The sequence below is a fragment of the Desarmillaria tabescens genome (genome assembly GCF_030435595.1).
Source record: "Desarmillaria tabescens strain CCBAS 213 chromosome Unknown EV420scaffold_4, whole genome shotgun sequence".
Classification (NCBI taxonomy): domain Eukaryota; kingdom Fungi; phylum Basidiomycota; class Agaricomycetes; order Agaricales; family Physalacriaceae; genus Desarmillaria; species Desarmillaria tabescens.
Genome location: NW_026848303.1, coordinates 67,048 through 88,623, shown reverse-complemented (window position 1 = coordinate 88,623; position 21,576 = coordinate 67,048). Strand labels below are relative to the sequence as shown.

At 47.6% G+C, this 21,576-nt stretch overlaps 3 protein-coding genes across 3 annotated transcripts; 1 reads left to right on the top strand and 2 right to left on the bottom strand.

Annotated features, from left to right (window-relative positions):
- Nucleotides 1–1,657: 1,657 nt before the first annotated feature.
- EV420DRAFT_1474699 (uncharacterized protein) lies at nucleotides 1,658–2,578 on the top strand (the record flags this gene model as incomplete). Its single annotated transcript, XM_060469233.1, has 4 exons — nucleotides 1,658–1,750; nucleotides 1,815–2,201; nucleotides 2,260–2,393; nucleotides 2,491–2,578. The coding sequence occupies 4 exons, from the start codon at nucleotides 1,658–1,660 to the stop codon at nucleotides 2,576–2,578; spliced, it is 702 nt and encodes a 233-aa protein (XP_060336701.1).
- Nucleotides 2,579–5,422: 2,844 nt separating this feature from the next.
- Nucleotides 5,423–6,354, bottom strand: EV420DRAFT_1245399 (uncharacterized protein; the record flags this gene model as incomplete). The annotated part of the gene is made up of 4 exons (XM_060466681.1): nucleotides 5,423–5,812; nucleotides 5,860–6,066; nucleotides 6,151–6,218; nucleotides 6,276–6,354. Coding segments are annotated over 4 exons (744 nt in total), but the record flags the coding sequence as incomplete, so codon positions are not given.
- An 11,163-nt stretch (nucleotides 6,355–17,517) lies between these two features.
- EV420DRAFT_1261809 (uncharacterized protein) lies at nucleotides 17,518–17,667 on the bottom strand (the record flags this gene model as incomplete). Its single annotated transcript, XM_060467095.1, has 1 exon — nucleotides 17,518–17,667. The coding sequence occupies one exon, from the start codon at nucleotides 17,665–17,667 to the stop codon at nucleotides 17,518–17,520; it is 150 nt and encodes a 49-aa protein (XP_060336699.1).
- Nucleotides 17,668–21,576: the final 3,909 nt, after the last annotated feature.

Genomic DNA, 21,576 nt, shown 5'->3' with positions numbered 1-21,576 from the left:
CCTCACTTTGCATCTAGACTATAAACATGTCGTCTTTCAGAGATGTGATATTTAGAGATCTATTCCTTGAAGCCTGTCTGTGCTGATATGACTGTCCCCATGCCATCTGATATGTAGATTGCTATGAAGATTACAGTTCATGGTTGGGCAAATAAACGGAATCCTATCCTGCATCTCCGGATGTCGATGACCACCACTCGCTCTCGATGACATGTGTCTCAGTCCCGCTACAGACCCAATACATAGCATGATTTGCAGATCATTTCAGAAGAGCAGGCCTCTGTACTGGTCACTTGCCCTCTGGAAGAATGACCATCTCCCTTGACCATCCAGATCAGCCTCGTTCTGCTGGGGGAGGAGAATGGTGGGATCATGGCATAGGGTGCTCCATTGATCTCAGTGCACACATTTGATTTGTTAGCTTGATGAGAGGATTAATGAAAGACTGCTAGCTACTACTGATGTAACATGTCCAAAGGGTGAGTTCCCTCTGAGTCCCTGGTTCAATGCCGTCAAATAGTGTGTGTGCGAAATGGTTGTGTTAAGAAACAAACTGGGATATGGACATACCTGGGTCAGTGTGCTTCATCTCTGGGGAGGGCTCTTTCGATGATGTGAACATGTGTAAGGGTCCAACTGGGAAGTTGCCCAATGCCTTCATGTACTGACGATGTCCAGAATCAGTGTGATAAAAATAGGACTCGGTTTTGCCACCGGATGAGCTGGCCCTCACCCAACTAGTCTTTTATTGAATGCCAGATGCTGGTGATTGCTGAGACGACTCAAGTCAGGACTCGGTATCTGCAAAAGCTTTGGAAACAGATAGAACAGACAATACAAGGAAGATTTTTTGCTCGTTTACTTCTGTGCACCAGGTGGACAAATCCTGAGAATGCAGCTAGTAGACTCATTTTCAAGCCTAATGGATCTCTTGAGCATTCGGTGGTGTGTTCCTGTCATGAGAGAATGGAAACAAAATGATGATCCCCACAATCCGTTTCATCCTAGAGATCAATATAAGCTTTTGATATTGGCCACCTCCTTGGTATATAAAAGACATCAGACCTGGGGAATTCTGCTCCATGAATAATCGAAATTTGCGGCTCGGGGTTTCATTGGCATAAGTTCGCTTTGCTGAGTTCCTGAATCCTGCAAATGTAGCTGGAAAAGACAAGTCAAAACCTTGAGAGCGACTCAGTAGGGATGCCCACTGTCTCTGTATAGCAGCGAATATGGTTGCTGTACCATCAGACTTCTGGTTTGCAGTGTGGCTTATGTAGCGTGATGTAATATGTATGGCCTTACGGCCATAAAATCGGCATCTCTTTTAGGCAATTAAGTGGCTGTGCACCACCTAGTACCCTTCAATTTTTTCTCCAAAATGATACTACACCACCAACCTGACGAGAGGTCAGCTAGAGATTGCAGTCTAGATGTCAATAGACAATTTTTTACTGACTTGAGAATGAATGATGTTTGACATCAGGGTGATGAACTGGTTGTGATGTCACACTGACAGCAGCGTTACATCTAGTCAATGTTTCATCTACATCATGCTCACTCAACTCTAGCAACTCTCTTCTGATGTCGTCGAACAAACTCTGCCAATGCATGTTTTCTGGTAATGCTTCACTCTGCTTTCTTTTATGCAACCATCATGTCTGTCAACATCTTGAGCACTCAATCTGGAGTCACAGCAAGTGGCGGTAATGTCACAGTCAATATCAGTGGATTAAGTCCTGGGGAGTATGTCAGTGATTTCTCATTCCAATCTATAATAGCCTTAATACTGTCAAACTCATCTTTGTGTTTAGACAGTGATCTTGAAAATTGCGGTGCTGGCTCAGCCTTCAGAAAACATTGTGACTCTCACATGCTCAAATACAAGCACAACAGCCACTGATTTGGAGGATGACAAAAGCCCTGGCCATTCCATCGATGATTCTGAAAGCCAGACTTGTGACCCATACTACACAAAGTGGATCAAAAACCCTGGTGACTGGAACCGCACCTGTGAGGTCAGGCTTGTTGGAACTCTGGTGAGGCAGTGGACAGGAAAATTCAAGTGGCCCACTCCCTCATACTCTGGATTTTGCTGTGACTTTCTTGAAGTGCAGCATGATAGATTTGGGGTTGAAGATGATGATCTTATTCCTGACTTGCAGGATGACTTTTTGACGTTGAATCAGGGAGTCTTGGAAGTGTGTTATTTCTTTCCTCTGAGTCTTCTTCCTTCCTGAATATGCTTCATGTCAACAGGCCCAGGCTAAATATGCTGAAGCGCAAGCACTCCAAAGAGCCAAGATGGTGCAGCTTACTGACATTGCAAAAGCAAAGGCACAAGTAACCAATGATTCAGCTGCAACCGCAAATTCTGCCACATCAGTCAAATGGTCATACTCAGCTATTGAGAGGGTTTTCGATCCACTTATGGTGCATACATCATAATATCTGTGCTGCTCTTGACTTGATACTGAATTCCGGTTATAGGCTTCTTCTGGCTTTGTTAAACATGGATGCCGTTCTTGTTGCTCTCACATTGCAAGTGGAGATGGTGAACCTTCAGTTTAGCTTCTGATACATATAAAGTATAGTGTATTTCAAATGTATCTGGGATCATAAATACTAAATAAATACAGTCAAGCTGACTGGGTTAAAGCTCAATGTTGTAATCAGCAAATATCTGGGAAGAGTAGGTGACTAAGTATATTACTGCAAGTTTATGATCACTGTCAAGATTTCATGACCTTCCCGTCATTCTACATTTATGCTTCTTGGCCTGCTCTTCCATTTCTAACATGCCTTCTTCTGATATCTCAGGGTCATTGTGCTCGATTTCATCAAGTTCTTCATCTGTTAATCCTTGTTCCCAATGAAGAGGCTCTGTGCATGCCAAGCTTGAAATGCAATAGCATTGAAACACTAAACACACCTACTCTCACACTCACACACACACAAAATCTCAGTAGTTTGGGGGAGATGTGCGATACAAGCACACAATAACAATAGAATTAAAAGATCTCTTGCGCTTGTCAAGATATAATAGTACGCTAGCTCAAAAGAATTCTCTAAGTCCAAATGCTTTTAGGACAGGAGGTGAGCAATATGTATCGCTTGGTCTCAAGGCAAAAGTAATACTCTGCAAGCCCACAAATGTCCCACAAGAATGTACAACCCTCAAATGACATTGTGCATGACACACAGATGGCCACAACCCATCAAACAAACTAAACACAACTTAGAGCCTCGTGCTCTAAGCAGAAACACTTCAGAAACTTTTTGTAGATCCACAGGGTTCAAACCTATGCGATCCAGAGACACAGAAACACAGAAACACATCCACAAGCCACAGGATTTGAACCTATGCCACCTGGGAATAAACCAAAAACCCTCAAAGATTATTGACAAGCCAAAGGATTTGAACCTCTGCTACTTGCAATAACTCAAAAATCACAAACACGTCCCAAAGACACAACAGCACATTCAAGTTATCACAACACAATATTCCTCTGAGTTGAGTGCACTCAATTACAGTTCAGAACAAAGCTATGCAGTCATGCGCAAGCAAGGCATACCTTGCGACCTTCGCAAGCATTCAGAATAGTTCTAGATCCAATAATATTCTCTCGCTCAAAGCTACAAACACAAGTCCTTTGGTTGCACACTAGGCTCTCTGCTTTGTGTCACAACTGCAGGGGTCCGAAAGCTTGCTACCTACTCCTAACTCCCACGCTTTTATTTACAGCTAAATGTATAAATAGAAATAATTGAGAATAGATACACCCCACCCCAGAGTCATTTCCCCTCTGTGACACATCAAATGCATGGTCACTAATTAATATTCTGAGCCAGTTGCCTGAGTTAGTGCTTGTAACATGCTGCTCTTTCTTCTTGACAAGGTCTAGAGTTGCCACATCATGTGGAATATTTCTCCTAATTGGCCCCTTTGTTTTTAATTCCTCTGTTGCACACATTGCTAGTGAGCTGGTATTTTTGTTTGGTTGCTGCACAACCTTTTCTTAGTTCCATATTTCATTCTGGGTACAGGGTTTCTCTCGTGTCAGCTGAAGCCCTTTCAGGAGGCTCAGACTGGTCCTCAGCTCTGAATGACATTTCTCAGTGATTGCTGGATCGGCAGGGTTTGCGCATCATAGGTCAATGTTGTGTGAAGCTCCGTAAATATATTATCTTCTCAGTGTATTTTATTTGAGCGAGATACTGCTGAGGGATGCATAGGGTGTGAGTCAGGGCACTGAGACTTCACACTTAAGTGACACCAGTGTGCTGCTCTAAGTCTAAGCCATGCGCTCCACTTGGATTATTTTATTATATGCTGCTTCTGCCTCAACAGGTGTCGCTTCATGCTGGGTATGCACTCTAATATTACTTAGTGGATTGACACACATTTGGATTCACAGGATTCACAAAATTACATGTATGAACACATTGCACACATGTCACCGATCCCTGGCTGCTGTAACTTTCTTTGCCTTTTTGACAGCATTTGTAGCTTTCCTTTTCTTGCTGGTCTTCTTCCGTTTTGTGGCCTGGTTTTCTTGTAGTTGTATTGTGACTTGATGGTGATGGCTTTCTTGGTTGGCATACATTGGGACAGGTTGGATAAGATGTCATGGAAGGAATCTTCGCAGCTCCATGGCATTATGAAGACCACACATGTTGATAACAAAGTTATCATTGTCTGAGTGAGAAATGAGATTATCAATGTAATCTGTGATCTGTCATTCCTGTACTTGGGCCTTCAATGAAGAAGCCATACACTGTGCTAGGTGACAGTCATGCTGAGCAGAGAATGCAAACAGAATTCCCTGTGAATACAACATTGAGTCACCTTTGTCAGAATTAAAAATAGGAGCTGCTTATATCTGGATTGAATACGGTATATGAGAGGATACCATCGACAATTTCACTGCCAGTTGGGCATCTAAGAATTGGAAACCCATAATCTGGATGCAGCACTTCCCCACAGACAAATGTTTCAATAGTCGTGAGTTAATCCCAAGTTGAAGATTTCACACTGGATTTTGACTCATCATCCTCGCTCACTAGAAGTTCACAGATATGGTCAGTAACAATTTTTCCCTATAGCACATGATGTGAGCCAAGGATGACTGAAAGATATGTTTGCTTACTGTAAGATTGTGTGCAAATACCCACAATCCCAGTATAACTCGATCTCTGTTCATTGCTTGAATGGATTCACCTGGTCTCCATAGACTGTCCAGAGATAGTAGAACAATGTCTAATGACTCAGGGAGGAACTGGAAAAATGGATATACAGATGCATGTGTTGAGTCCCAGTGCAGAGATGGGTATTTTCTCTTTGATTTTGGATGGATGAGACCTTGGAGCTAATGAATAGATGCATAATATAAGAGAGAACAAGTATGGTACCTGGCTGAATCTTAGGGGGAGGCACCCAGCCTAAGTGATGCTGAATGATCTGCACAGAATGCAAGATCTTTAAGACTGACTCTCCTGCTTGTACCCAAGCCTTCTTGCTTTCTGACCAGTAATAACCTCCACTCAGCAAATGCTTGACCCCATCCATGGATGCAAATTTGTAAGCAATGTCATGACTTGGAGCCTGGTGGTTGCTAAAAATAGAGCATAGATGAAAGACCATATTGAATCCTTCGAAAACCTCAGTTGAATTGTGAATAGCAAGACCAAATTGACAGATATCTTTGATCAAATGAGGGAGAAGATGAAGCTTTATCTTGACAAGGATCTGTGATGGTTCAGCATCACCAAATACATCCAAGACATTTCTGATGAGGATTTCGAGGTCATCCTATTTAATTATCAATTTGAGGAGCAACCAATGGATTTCAGACTCACAAGAAACTGGTCCATGTTATTGATTTCAGGAATCCAGAGAAGAGCACCCAAAGCACCAACTGCTCTGATGAGAGCAAATTGCTCAGGAGTGGTGATGTCATGAACATGAAAGACCATGGTTTGCATGAGGGTCTTGAAGTGCTTGCTGATAAGATTATTGTGATACTGTGTCATGTAGGATGCTTGTATGGGAGGAACTGTAAGTCCCTTGATATCGGTCAACTGGAGATGAATAGCAAATAGTTCTCAGTTGTGATCAGACCACTGCTGCATATTGAAATGATGCCATACATATTTTATGACACTGAGCAGGATGGTATGCAGAATCTCAACAGGAGTATCTTGAGAGGGATCAAGACCTTGAATTTCTGAGTCAGAAGGATGAACTCAAATGTAAGAGGAGTATAATCTCATACCTGCAATATCCAAGAGCAGATTCATCTTATCACCTGGCTGATCATCCAGCCATTTTTGCAGATCATCAGCAATCTCTTCAGGCATAAGATTGGGATTGTATTATGGTTTTACCCCTATTTTCCTTATCTTATCTTATCCTTATCTCTCAGAACCCCGGACCTACCTATCTTATCTCCTGGACCCAAGATATTCCACCGGCACACTCATCACCCGATTACCCGGCTGCCGTCACCCCAGTTCACGCTGCCGCCTCTCAAGTGACCAGCAACCCGCATGCACCATCATGCTTCTCCTGATGGCATCATGCTTCTTAGTAGTTGGACAAGAGTCGACCGCTAGTCGAGGGCGGTCTACGGGATGCAGCCCATTCAGACGGAGTCCCGTGCAGGTGCAGGTGATATGCGCTCTTTACTCTCATTCGTCGGGAGTACACTTCTTTTAGTGTCCTCACTCCTCATTTGTTGAATAACGCACTTCTCGCTGCATGCGCCCCCGTAGATACTATTCTTAGTACGAGTCTAACATGTATTTAAGCTAGCCTACGCTGTGGCCTTAGACCCCAGCTTCGGCTAAGGTTATATACTCCTAACTCTTACAAGCTCCTCGCTTTCGCTATAAGTGACGCCTAACTTCTCGCAATCTACCAACGCCTCTCTAACACTGAATCACCGAACGCGAGTGACAGGATAGAGGTCAGCCTTGGCGAAGGTTCGAGTTAGTGCTTAACAATTAGCCGAAGCTTGCCCTTACTACCCTTACCATCAACGGTAACTGTACCGCATCGAAGGCAGTCACTGTTATACTTCCAAAGAAAAAGAAACCTTCAGCCCGTTATTTGAAAACGGCACCCATCGCTCCCCGAGATCATAAACGTTTGTTGTGGTACAACGAGCTTTATGCCGCTCACCCCCTCAGACCGCACCTGCCATTATCTTCGGAAGTACCTTCAGTACCTTGATACTATTAACTGCAATCGCAGTTATCCATTTTACCCGACCAACCCGCCGCCAAAGAGCACCGACCCCCGGAAGAGGGAGAATACACGGGCTCAATGGCTCATCAACAGGAACCTCGCGAACAACAAGCACCGTCCGACTTCGGTCCCTCACACCACGGTCAAGGGGGGAGCGAAACACATTTCGACACCCCTTACCCGACGGAGAAGAGCAACCCCCCACGCTCCAGCTTCAGGGAGAGGATCACCGAGACGGTGAAGGCGAAGAATCCCTTCAGGAAGAAGAGCTCGGACGACTCGGCATCCCTCCAGACGATGGAGACGACCGAGTCGACCCCAGATTTACCGCCGAGTACTGGACCAACACGGACGGATCCTGGGACTGACACGACATGGGGCGACTGACAATGACTCCAAAGAGCCATCCGTCACCTCCACAGAATTATCCACAGCCGTCCCAGGGCTCGATGACGACGGAGAACGTCTCTACCAGAGAGGAACGAGCGAGTTCTACCGTGACGTATTCGACCGAATCGTCCACGGACTGAACCAGGCGAAGAAGCCACCTTCGAAGAAGGTGAAAACCCGTTCCTCCCTGCCCGGGAACGAGGGGAAGTATGGGGAATATCCGACGCAGGAGGACATCGAAGAGATGAATCTCCCGAGCCGGAGTGGCATGACGCTCCAACCTCTTTCGCGTCATACACCCCCGATGGAACCTACAGAGTCGACGGACCCCCGTCCTGGTGGGACGATGAGTCCGTCCATGAGTCAGACTTCGTTTGGTCTTCCCCCCGCCCCGAATCCGAAGTCCTACCCCGAACAATCATCACCATCGCCGACCTCAGAGATTTCGCAGAGCCACATTTTGCCCACATCTCAGAAACTTCCACTAATGACGCCGTTGAAGACGGACCCGACGACGTCATACTCGGACGAGCCGAAAACATCGTCTTCACCGAGTACTCCGACAGTAATAATGAGGAGCTCCCAGAGTACTACGCCTACTCTGGATCCCCAGTTTGGCCAGGGACAGTGGGTCATCTTCCCAGGGGACACCCCTGAGGGAGACAGGATCCTTGACTGGTTTGCCGGAGACCAACCCTTTCCGGACCCTATCGTCCTCCCTGAACCGTGTCCCGAGGGAGCTTGACCAGGCCCCCCATCCATACCCCTATTGCAATTGTTCCATCTGCCGACCTCTCAGGACCTTGGCTGCCGACGAGTACGAGGGAGCAGAACCCTCCATCGAGCTCGAGGCCCTCCTTGCCCCAGAAGGAGGGTTCCTACCCGATGGATACTACGGCTTCCTCCCACTCCGAAACCTATGGCCCTGGGTCTGGAGATGTGAAGATGCCCTGGAGATCTGGAATGAGTACTACAGATACGCCAGGGGGGTATGGGACTGGAACGATGACTGGGATGCAGGATACGAGATATTCTCTCGATACCAGATCATCGGTTTCCCACCCGATCATGACAACAGGTCAGATCCCTGGACCCGAACCGGAATGGTCATCGACCAGCGACTCGAGGAGGATGGAGCCAGTCGGCCCCCCAGTAGGAGCCCCTCCTATGACCCACCCGAGTTCATCCAGGGCTCAAGCACAGGAGCTCACGGACCGACAAATATATGATCTAACATGGCAGCAAATGTTAGAATGGACCAGCAGACGACTACGGTACAATGAAAATTGGACCACGTCTGATCAAGGACAAGCATATAATGCTGCAGAATTGGGTTCCGCACTAGAGGACAAGATACTGCAGTACTGAACATGGTATCATGCCGCTATCGACTGGAACCAAATACACCCTGACCAACCCGTAGCACCAGGGAGGCGCTACAGGAGAAGAGTCATTTCCTGACTTGAGCATCGTAGGGCCAGAAAACCCCCATCCCGGACGTTACCTGGGTACCTTCTGATGCCCTGGGGCTGGAAGCAGGAGGAGGAACCTTCCATGCTCGAAGCATGGCTGGAGAAGCCTCCCAGTCAGCACCGACAGGGAAAACAGGTGGACCAGCACCTACGATTCCTGGCGGGGGCAGCGGTGGTCCAGGAGGAGGTGGTGGAGGAGGACCCCCACCCGCACCACCTCGACCGCCAGCACAACCACCATCACCACGTAGTAATCAAAATCTCTGATCACTACCACGACCCTACCAATCCCCCTCTGCCACCTGACCCGCCGGGTGGATGGGTCATTCCCGATGGACAAGCTAACCCCTGGGGAAATGTGAAGCCGACATTAATAGAAGTCCCCGACAAATTCTATGGGAAGGCCAGCGATTTAGATCGCTTCTTCAGTCACTGCGAATACTACTTCGAAGTCTTTGCCCAGTACTTCGCGCTTAATGAAGCATATGGGTATGGCCCGAGTCGAGTAGTCTTCGCAGGCCACCAACTTGGTGGAGAAGCGATGACCTGGTGGGTCCATCAGCAACGACACTACAAGGACCCACACAGTGGAAGACATCGCGTTCCCACTTGGGAGACCTTCCAGGAAAACGTCCGAACACGTTTCCGAGAAGTAGCAGAGGTCCAAATCAAGCGGATGCAATGGAAAAAACTGCAACAAAGGCAGTTTAAAACGGCCATTCGAATTCTTCGAGAGATTCGAGCAACTGGCTGTGGAAGCTGAACGCTTCCACAATGACGAGGAAATGGAGGAAGTCGTCGCCCTTGCAATCCGACCCAGGGTCAAGGAGATCATTATGGGCGGAGATAATATGCGACCTACCACCTACTGGGAGTGGAGGCGCAGAGTCCTACAGATGGACTGAGAACTACCGAGTTCATCTCGCCCAAGGCGGGAAGTATCCCAGCTGGGACCGCTGGTTCCAAGCCCGGAACAGCGGGGGGCTCTTCGAGTGGCTCGAAGGGCAAGAGGGACGCCACTGGATTCACCTACGGCGGTGAAGGCGAACCTATGGACATCGATCGTCTCAAAAGAGAAAAGCGATGTTTCCGGTGCGGACACACCGGACACCAGGGGCGGGACAATAAGTGCCCACCCGACAAGTCGAAGTGGCTGAAATTCCCGAAGAAAAAGCCATCGACTTTTGCAACCCGTCTCCGAGCCGTTCTAGCAGAAATAGAGGAAGAAGACCTCGCTAGCTCAACAGAGATTGAGGAAATAAAAGAGATGCCGGCGTAGGACTCTGCGATTCTACTTCGTCGGCTGGGGTTTATCATGGTGCGCCTTATGACACGAATATTCACGCTTATGTTGTATCTGTAGATACTTGTGACAATATATCGCATTCATCTCATACCATGAAGGAAGTCGCAAAATAATAACGGTGTATCAGGGGATTACCACCTGCCCACCGGGCAATGAACCCCGAGGGTCGGGCACGAAAGGGTCGGACCCGACTAGCAACTCGAGGCCATACCAATGCGGAACGGAACTCGATCGAACGATCGAGGATCCGGAAGCAACTCTCGATCATTCGATCAAGAACCCAGAACGGGTTCTCGATCAACGGATCAAGAGTCCAGGCACGACCAGGAACGAAGCCCAGGATCGACGGGGCTACTCGCGCCTGTCCCCTCCGCCCAATACCTGTATAAAAGCAGGAGGGGGACCCTCGAACTCAGCTCTTTAACAGCGTACACGGGATTTCCGCTGCTTTAACTAGCAATGAACCCCATCAGCCAAGTCCCTCGTGCTGACGGTACCTGCTGTGTCCAAGCCACTGCAAATACCCCTTTGGGGCAGCACGTACGACGCAGAGGAGTCTACCGGTTCAACAGGCGACCAAGGGTGGAACCTTGGGGGTGCGACGTCGTTGTTCCCTGCAGGCGACGTCCACCATACGGGAGGTCAAAGCGAGGACTATCCTAGTCCAACTCCCGGGAAAGCTGCATATAGCTGGCAATGGATCCAGACGATGGATGAACCGGCATCTTCTCCGTGCATCAAGGTTCCCCGACTGACAGACCACTTCGGTGATGGTGAGGTCAGGGAATCCAGGCGAGCCCTAGGGACGAGGCCGAGGGCCATAGGAGCCCAGCGGACCTGATGGCGGACTGTTGTAAAGCCTCTGAAGATAACCCGGCATCATACGTGGAACCAAGTAGAAAGGATAACCGAGGAAGCGGCCACCTCTACCCTAGAGGACACCGGCCGAAAAAGCTCAATCGCCCACAAGGATCAAGCGGGCCACACAGGGGAGAGAGACTCCCCATTTCAGGTACGTCTCCCCCTTAAAGATTGCGCTGACGGCAAAGGCAATCCTAGTTATTCAAAAGGGAGTTTACGGAACTCTTCAAAATCCAGTGAAGTCCCGACTAACCCGAGTGGGTGTCCGCACCGAGGTGAAAGGGAGCTGACCAGGTCGCACGATCATAGGAGCAGGGCCTTTGCGGCCTATGGACTGCGACGACGAGAGGAAGACCCCGATGCTGCCAACATCGGAGGAGTACTCTCAAGACTTCGAATGGCTGAAGCCCTTCGGAGCCGCCTGGTATCGATGAGCTATGCGACTCGCCAAAACACCAGGAGAGAAGATATCACTTCTCAAACAGTGGGTCCACCCTCGACGACTATCGGAGGTGGATGAGCCGCTGGCTACCGACTTGGAAGCACCAAGTCAGGAGAATCCTATTTGGATGAATACCGAAAGCTGGAACACATGGACCAGCTTACCAAACCACCCCAATATGTCCGCGGAGCGAAGGGGCAAAATATCACAATCACCCTACAATTGGAGACCTTCGATACTATGGCCCATCACTCTGCCAAGGCCCTGATCGACAGTGGCTGTACCGGAAGCTGCTATCGACCGGCAGTGGACCCGTGATCATGGTATTACCACGCATAAAGCGGCTCACCCCACTCCGGTCTACAATGCGGACGGTACTCGCAATAAAGGTGGCGATATCACTGAATTCGCGGAGGTCCGACTCAAGATCGGGGACCACAGCGAGCGCATCGAGTTAGCAGTCGTAGACCTCGGAACGACGCCTATATTCCTAGGGCACGACTGGCTGCAGAGGCATAACCCACTCATCGATTGGAATACAGGTTCGGTTACCTTAGCGCGCTGCGACTGCCACAAGATACCGTTCCGCCTCCCAGATGAGGACCCAGAGCAACAGTGGGGAACCGAAGTCGAGGATGGGGACACCATCCTCGTCATAGACTTCGAAGAAGCCTTTCATATGCGAGCAGTGGGCATAAAGCCAATGACCTAGCAGCCAAGGCTAACGAGGGAAAAAAGATAAAGACGTTCGAGGAAATCGTCCCCGAACACTATCAGGAGTTCATCGATATCTTCACCAAGGAAAATTTCGATGAACTTCCCCCTCGCAAACCTTGGGATCATGCCATTGAGCTGATCCCCAATGCCAATGCCAGCCTAGATTGCAAGATATATCCGTTGAACCCAAAGGAACAGGAGGAATTAGATAAATTCCTCGACGAAAACCTGGCTACTGGCCGAATTCGACCCTCCAAATCCCCGATGGCATCCCCTTTCTTCTTTGTTAAGAAGAAAGATGGAAAACTGCGGCCAGTGCAAGGACTACCGCAAACTTAATGAAATGACCATCAAGAACCGCTATCCCTTACCGCTTATCTCCGACCTTATGGATAAGCTGAAGGACGCGAGGTATTTCACTAAGTTAGATGTCCATTGGGGGTACAACAACGTTCGAATCAAGAAAGGGGACGAATTCAAAGCCGCATTCCGCACTAACCGAGGACTCTATGAGCCCCTGGTTATGTTCTTTGGGTTAACCAATTCACTGGCCACGTTCCAGTGGATGATGAATGATATCTTTAAAGATCTCATTACTCAGGGAAAGGTCACCATTTATTTGGATGACATCCTCATCTTCACTAAGGACAAGGCCGAACACCAAAGAATCGTGTGGGAAGTCCTAAAGATTCTGCGCAAGAACAAGTTGTTCTTGAAGGCCGAAAAATGCGAATTCGAGGTACTCGAAACAGAGTACCTTGGAGTCATTATCAGTGAAGGATCCGTTAAAATGGATCCCGTAAAAATCGCTGGTATCATGGACTGGCCCGCACCCTCCAAGAAACAGGAACTACAATCCTTCCTAGGATTCACCAACTTTTACCGGTGATTTATCTGGCACTATAGCGCAATCGTCAAACCAATGATGAAGCTCACAGGGAAGAACCCTTGGACATGGGGAAAGGAGCAACAAGAAGCGTTTGAGGAACTCAAACGTCAATTCGCAAACGGAGTCGTTCTGGCGATGCCAAACGACTACAACAAGTTTCGCTTGGAGGCGGACTCCAGCAAAGGAGCAATCGGGGCCGTCCTGTCACAGGAACAGGAAGAGAAATGGCGCCCGATTGCGTTCCTATCGAAATCCCTATCCGCAACAGAACAGAATTACGAGATTTACGATAAGGAACTACTAGCGATAATGATCGCCTTAGAAGAGTGGCGACATTATCTCATGGGTGCCCGTCAAGATTTCGAAATCTGGACGGATCACTCAAACCTACAATATTTTTGCAAACCTCAGAAGCTCAATCGCAGACAAGCGCGATGGGTCACTGAGTTGGCGGAATATCACTTCACGCTCAATCACAAGCCAGGAGCAGCCAATCAAAAGGCTGACCTCCTGAGTCGACGAGCCGACCACGACCAGGGCAAGAAGGACAATGACGATGTTGTCCTCTTGAAGCCAGAATTCTTCCGTGCCCTGATAATGCCAGGGGAGGAAGAAATTCATGGTAAAATTCGAAGAGCAACAAGCGATCACCAACGGTGGGACCGAGGAATCGCTTCAAGCCTCAACCATGAGAAGGGGGTCGTTGAAAAAGACCACCTTCTATTCTACGACGGACGTATCTATGTCCCCCGTAACCACACCTTACGGGGAGAACTCATTTCCCATCACCACGACCATGTCTCCGCTGGACACCCTGGCATCGAGAAAACCAAAGAATTAGTCTTGAGAGACTACTGGTGGCCCAAAATGCGGAAAGATGTGGAAACCTATGTACGAGGATGCGAGACATGTCAGAGGATGAAAACTGACATGCAGCGGAAGGCAGCTCCGCTACATCCCAATGCTATACCATTCCGACCCTGGGAACACATCTCAGTCGATATGATTACCGGATTTCCAGAATCCAAGGGCTACGATGCAGTACTCGTCATCGTGGACCAATTCTCGAAATACATCGTGCTGATCCCATGCACAAAGGAACTCTCATCGAGCGGGTGGGCCAAAATCCTACGCGACGAAATTATTTGTCGATTTGGAGTCACCCCCTCCAAAGTCATCTCGGATCGAGGCCCACAATTCATCTCAAAGTTCATCACCGAGCTATATGCGATGATGAATATTCAAGGAAATCCATCAACAGCCTATCACCCTCAGACGGATGGACAAACAGAGCGAGTTAACCAAGAACTCGAAAAATACCTTCGAGTCTTTGTTAACCATAAACAGGATGACTGGAGCGAATGGCTGCAATGGGCAGCATTCGCTCACAATAACTGCCAACATTCTGCAACGGGCTTTTCTCCCCTCAAAGTAGTCTACGGACGAGATGGGGAAATTCGCCCAACCACGGTGAGGCAGTCGGAAACGCCATCAGTAACTGACTTCGTCGAAAGCCTCCAGAGAGTACGCAAACAAGCAGAAGACTCTCTGAATAAAGCCGCCGAAGTTATGAAAAAGGCTTACGACAAACACACTCGCCCCGCGCAGGAGTACCAACCAGGAGATAAAGTCTGGTTGGACTCAACCAACCTTCACCTCCCCCGACCGACAAAAAAGCTAGGCGACAAACGTGTCGGCCCCTTTGAAATAATTTCCAAAAAGGGGCCCTCCGCATACAAGCTAAAGCTGCCGCCAGGATGGAGGATTCACAACAAGTTCAACGAACGATACCTAACTCCGTACGTCCCCCCGGAGTTTTCCAACCAGGAAAAACCTCCGCCACCCAAGCCGGAACTCGTAGAAGGCGAGGAGGAATATGAAGTAGAGGAACTACTTCAGGACCGTGACCGTGTCATCGGTCGAGGACAAACCCGGAGGGCCATAACAGAATATTTGGTCAAATGGAAGGGATACCCAGTGGAGGAAGCTACTTGGGTCAAGAGGAGCAATCTTGCCAATGCTGAAGAACTCGTCAAGGAATACGAGAACAAGGAAGACCGCGTACAGGATCACGATTTGCGACACTTGGAAAACGAAGGGGGATGTATAACCACATCATCTCCTGGCCCTCCAGCAACCGAGAGCTCAACACTCTTTCCAACTGCCAACAGGAATCATACCGATCCATTATCCTTTGACGAGCAGGGCTATTATTCATCGGACACGGATGAAGACGTCTTCGAAGACGAGCGCTCCAGATCTCCTCTAACGACTCAGACCGACCCTAGCTTCCTCCATGAAGAACGGGGCATGTCTGCTTGGGAACAAACCAAAGACTACAAGTGGGATATGGAATCTACTAACTCCCTTGACTTGGGGAGTGAGTACATCTAAAGGACTGTCGGGACGACAGTCTTAGTCGGGGGGTATTATTACGGTTTTACCCCTATTTTCCTTATCTTATCTTATCCTTATCTCTCAGAACCCCGGACCTACCTATCTTATCTCCTGGACCCAAGATATTCCACCGGCACACTCATCACCCGATTACCCGGCTGCCGTCACCCCAGTTCACGCTGCCGCCTCTCAAGTGACCAGCAACCCGCATGCACCATCACGCTTCTCCTGATGGCATCATGCTTCTTAGTAGTTGGACAAGAGTCGACCGCTAGTCGAGGGCGGTCTACGGGATGCAGCCCATTCAGACGGAGTCCCGTGCAGGTGCAGGTGATATGCGCTCTTTACTCTCATTCGTCGGGAGTACACTTCTTTTAGTGTCCTCACTCCTCATTTGTTGAATAACGCACTTCTCGCTGCATGCGCCCCCGTAGATACTATTCTTAGTACGAGTCTAACATGTATTTAAGCTAGCCTATGCTGTGGCCTTAGACCCCAGCTTCGGCTAAGGTTATATACTCCTAACTCTTACAAGCTCCTCGCTTTCGCTATAAGTGACGCCTCTCTAACACTGAATCACCGAACGCGAGTGACAGGATAGAGGTCAGCCTTGGCGAAGGTTCGAGTTAGTGCTTAACAGATTGTCATTTCGCATTGATTTTGCCTTTGAGAGAAGCTGCTCAATCCAGTATTGCATAACCTTATCCTTGGTTCCAGTTGCTGTTTGCATCTCTTCAACACATTTGTCTATCCCAAACATCACCTGCCATAGCTGTTTCTCAAGAGTGTCCTTGATCTGCTGAGCACTTTGAGCAATACCAGCCTGCATAGAATGTAAGCTTTGGTAGAACAATGATTAATCCAGGATCAATAGTCTACACTCATATAATGCACAGAATGATAACCATGATCAGATTTGGTATATTCATGTGGACCACCCCATTGGCATTTACGACAACCGCAATTTGCATTTTCACCCATATGGCTGGCCTCCTCAGACTGCTGTGGATTATCTGCAGGGAGACTTGGAACATGCAGAATGACACCACATTTTCATTTTGTATCAGCATTAAAGCATTTAATAGGCTCTTTCTCAGTTGTGCTATTTAATTGAACAGTCTCGAATCAGAATGACAGGAAGAATAATTAGACAGAAAGGCACAAACTTGATTTGGTCTTGCAGGGCTGCAAATTGCTCTGGAGATGACACATGAGGTGAGGTAGCCACAAAGCATACAAAATACTCTTGCTGAAGGAGATGGCCAGGAAGACAACCATTTGAGGCATAGATATTAATATGCTTGTTGTACTGCTTCAATTTGTTTCCAGAAACATTGTCGCTCCAGAGAGGGACCATCACAACATACAGGTCCTCATCTTCGCCAACAAGTTTTCATGGCTGGTTTGGCATGTCTGACACATGGCTACTGTCTGTAAGCAGTCAAGAGAAGTTGGTGAGTCAGCTCACTATCACAACCTAGAACGAGATATTAACATACCTGTCCATTTCAAAGGCTGTGAGTCCCCAGTACATGCACAAATATTGAAGTAATCCCATTCAAACTCAGAGGCAGGAATTGTCCACTTCATTTTGGTCAGATGCCATCCAATCTGGGCTGGATCGAACATCAGCTTGTAACTCAGACTTATGATCTAGCATAAACATACCACTGTCCAAGTAACCACTGAACAATCAGCATGCAATTCCTTCTTCTGTACAATCCAGCAGTGAGGGATAACATAGGTTCTGTCTTTAAGCTGAGAAAGCTCCTTGATATAGAAATGACATAGTCCTCACAAGAACATTGGAGTCAGTTGAGATGGTGCAAACTCTTTCCACTGCTCAGCCTGCCAAACTTTGGAGATAGGTCCTTCTGTCTCCTCAGGATAGAGATGCAAGTGTGGGACAACTTCAGGATTGGCAAAGTCCTGAAGCAAAAACATCAGCTTTCCCAAATGTGTTGTTCCGACTAAATAAAAACATACTCTGGCAATTGTCTGTTAAGCACTAACTCTAATCTGAACCAAGGCTGGTCTCTATCCTGTCACTCGCATTTGGTGATTCAGTGTTAGAGAGGCGTTGGTAGATTGCAAGATGTTAGGCATCACTTTATAGCGAAAGCAAGGAGCTTGTAAGAGTTAGGAGTATATAACTTTAGCTGAAGCTGGGGTCTAAGGCCACAGCATAGGCTAGCTTAAATACATGTTAGACTCATACTAAGAATAGTATCTACAAGGGCATGTGCAATGAGAAGTGCGTCTTTCAACAAATGAGGAGTGAGGACACTAAAAGAAGTGTACTCCTGATGAATGAGAGTAAAGGGCGCATATCACCTGCATCTGTGTGGGACTCCATCTGAATGGGCTGCATCCTGCAGACCACCCTTGACTAGCGGTCGACTCTTGTCCAACTACTAAGAAGCATGATGCCATCAAGAGAAGCGTGATGGCACATGTGGGTTGTCGGTCATCTGGGGTGCGGCAGCTGTGAACTGGGGTGATGGCAACCGGGTAAATGGGTAAGGAGTATGCCGACAGAATATCATGGGTCTGAGAGATAAGATAGGTAGGTCCAGGGTTCCAAGGGATAAGGATAAGATAAGATAAGGAAAATAGGGGTAAAGTCGTAATAATACCCCCTGACTAAGACTGTCGTCCTGACAGTCCTTTAGATGTACTCACTCCCTGAGTCAAGGGAGTTAGTAGATTCCATATCCCATTTGTAGTCCTTCTTTTGTTCCCAAGCAGACATGCCCGTTCTTCTGGAGGGAAACTAGGGTCGGTCTGAGTTGTCAGAGGAGACATGGAACACTTTTCTTCGAAGACATCTTCATCCATGTCCAATGAATAATAGCCCTGCTCGTCAGAGAATAATGGATCGGTATGATTCCTGCTGGGAATTGGAAAGAAAGTTGAGCTCTCGGTTGAAGAGCCAGGAGATGATATGGTTATACATCCCCTTTCGTTTTTCAAGTGTCGCAAATCATGATCCCATATGCAGTCTTCCTTGTTCTCGTATTCCTTGACGAGTTCTTCGGCATTGGCAAGATTGCTCCTCTTGACCCAAGTAGCTTCCTCCACTGGGTATTCTTTCCATTTGACCAAATATTCTGTTATGGTCCTCCGGCTGTGTCCTCGGCCGATGATACAGTCATGGTCCTGAAGTAGTTCTTCTACTTCGTATTCTTCTTCACCTTCCACGAGTTCTGGCTCAGGTGGTGGAGGTTTTTCTTGGTTGGAAAACTCCGGGGGTACGTACGGAGTTAAGTATCGTTTGTTGAACTTGTTGTGGATCTTCCATCCTGGCAGTAGCTTTAGTTCATATGCGGAGGGCCCCCTTTTAGAAATAATCTTGAAGGGGCCGACATGCTTGTCACCTAGCTTTCTTGCTGGTCGGGGGAGGTGAAGGTTGGTTGAGTCCAACCAGACTTTATCTCCTGGTTGGTACTCCTGTGCAGGGCGAGTGTGTTTGTCATAAGCCTTTCTCATAACTCCGGCAGCTTTATTCAAAGAGTCTTCTGCTTGCTTGCATATTCTCTGGAGGCTTTCGACGAAGTCAGTTACTGATGGTGTTTCCAACTGCCTCACCGCGGTTGGGCGAATCTCCCCATCTCGTCCAAAGACAATTTTGATGGGGGAAAAGCCCATTGCAGAGTGTTGGCAGTTGTTGTGAGCGAATGCTGCCCATTGCAGCCATTCACTCCAGTCGTCCTGTTTGTGGTTAACGAAGACTTGAAGGTATTTTTCGAGTTCTTGGTTAACCCGCTCCGTTTGTCCATCTGTCTGAGGGTGATAAGCTGTCGACGGATTTCCTTGAATATTCATCATTGCGTATAGCTCAGTGATGAATTTTGATATGAATTGGGGTCCCCAGTCAGAGATGATCTTGGAGGGGGTGATCCTGAATTGACAAATGATCTCGTCGCATAAGATTTTGGCCCATCCGCTCAACGAGAGTTCCTTCATGCATGGGATTAGCATGATGTATTTCGAGAACCGGTCTACAACGACTAGTACCGCATCATAGCCCTTAGATTCTGGAAATCCAGTAATCATGTCGGCTGAGATGTGTTCCCAGGGTCATAATGGTACAGCATTGGGATGTAGCGGAGCTGCTTTCTGCTGTGTATCAGTTTTCATCCTCTGACATGCCTTGCATCCTCGTACATAAGTTTCCACGTCCCTTCACATCTTAGGCCACCAGTAGTCCCTTAAGACTAATTCCCTGGTTTTTTCAATGCCTGGGTGTCCAGCGGAGATATGGTCATGGTGATGGGAGATGAGTTCTCCTTGTAGGGTGTGGTTGCAGGGGATGTAGATTCGTCCATCGTAAAATAGAAGGTGGTCTTTCTCAATGACCCCCTTCTCGTGGTTGAGGCTTGAAGCGATCCCTTGGTCCCACCATTGGTGATTGCTTGTTGCTCTTTGAATTTTGCCATGAATTTCTTCCTCTGCTGGCATTATCAAGGCACAGAAGAATTCTGGCTTCAAGAGGACAATATCATCATTGTCCTTCTTGCCTTGGTCGTGGTCGGCTTTCCTATTGGATGCTCCTGGCTTGTGGTTGAGCATGAAGTGGTATTCCACTAATTCAGTAACCCACCATGCTTGTCTGCAGTTGAGTTTCTGGGGTTTGTGGAAGTATTGCAGATTTGAGTGATCCATCCAGATTTCGAAATCTTGATGGGCACCCATAAGATAATGTCGCCATTCTTCTAAGGCGATCATTATCACTAGTAATTCCTTGTCATAAATCTCATAATTCCGTTCCATCATGGAAAGAGATTTCAATAGGAATGCGATCAGGCACCATTTCCCTTCCTGTTCCTGTGACAGGACAGCACCGATCGCCCCTTCGCTGGAGTCCGCCTCCATGCGAAACTTGTTGTAGTCATTTGGCATCACCAAAATGACTCCTGTTGTGAATTGATGTTTGAGTTCCTCAAACACTTCTTGTTGTTCCTTTCCCCAAGTCCAAGGGACTTTTCCTGTGAGTTTTGTCATTGGTTTGACAATTGCGCTGTAGTGCCAGATAAATCGTCGATCGAAATTGGTGAATCCCAGGAATGACTGCAGTTCCTGTTTCTTGGAGGGTGCCGGCCAGTCCATGATACCAGCAATTTTAATTGGGTCCATTCTAATGGACCCTTTGCTGATGATGACTCCAAGGTACTCGGTTTCAAGTACCTTGAATTCACACTTTTCTGCTTTCAAGAACAATTTGTTCTTTCACAGAATCTTTAGGACTTCCTGCACAATTCTTTGGTGTTCTGCTTTGTCCTTTGTGAGGATGAGGATATCATCCAAATAAATAGTGACCTTTCCCTGGGCAATGAGATCTTTAAAGATATCATTCATCATCCATTGGAATGTGGCAGGTGAATTGGTTAGTCCAAAGAACATAACCATGGGCTCATAGAGTCCTCGGTTAGTGCGGAATGCAGCCTTGAATTTGTCCCCCTTCTTGCTTTGAATGTTGTTGTATCCCCAATGGATGTCTAACTTAGTGAAATACCTCGCCTCCTTCAGCTTATCCATAAGATCAGAGATAAGCGGTAGAGGATAGCAGTTTTTGATGGTCATTTCATTAAGTTTGTGGTAGTCTTGTACTGGCTGCAGTTTTCCATCCTTTTTCTTGATGAAGAAAAAGGAAGATGCCATCGGAGACTTGAAGGGTTGAATTTGGCCAGTAGCCAGGTTTTCATCAAGGAATTTGTCTAACTCCTCCTGCTCTTTTGGGTTCAAGGGGTATATCTTGCAGTCTAGACTGGCATTGGCATTGGGAATAAGTTCAATGGCATGGTCCCAAGGCTTGTGAGGGAGAAGTTCATCAAAGTTTTCCTTGTCGAAAAC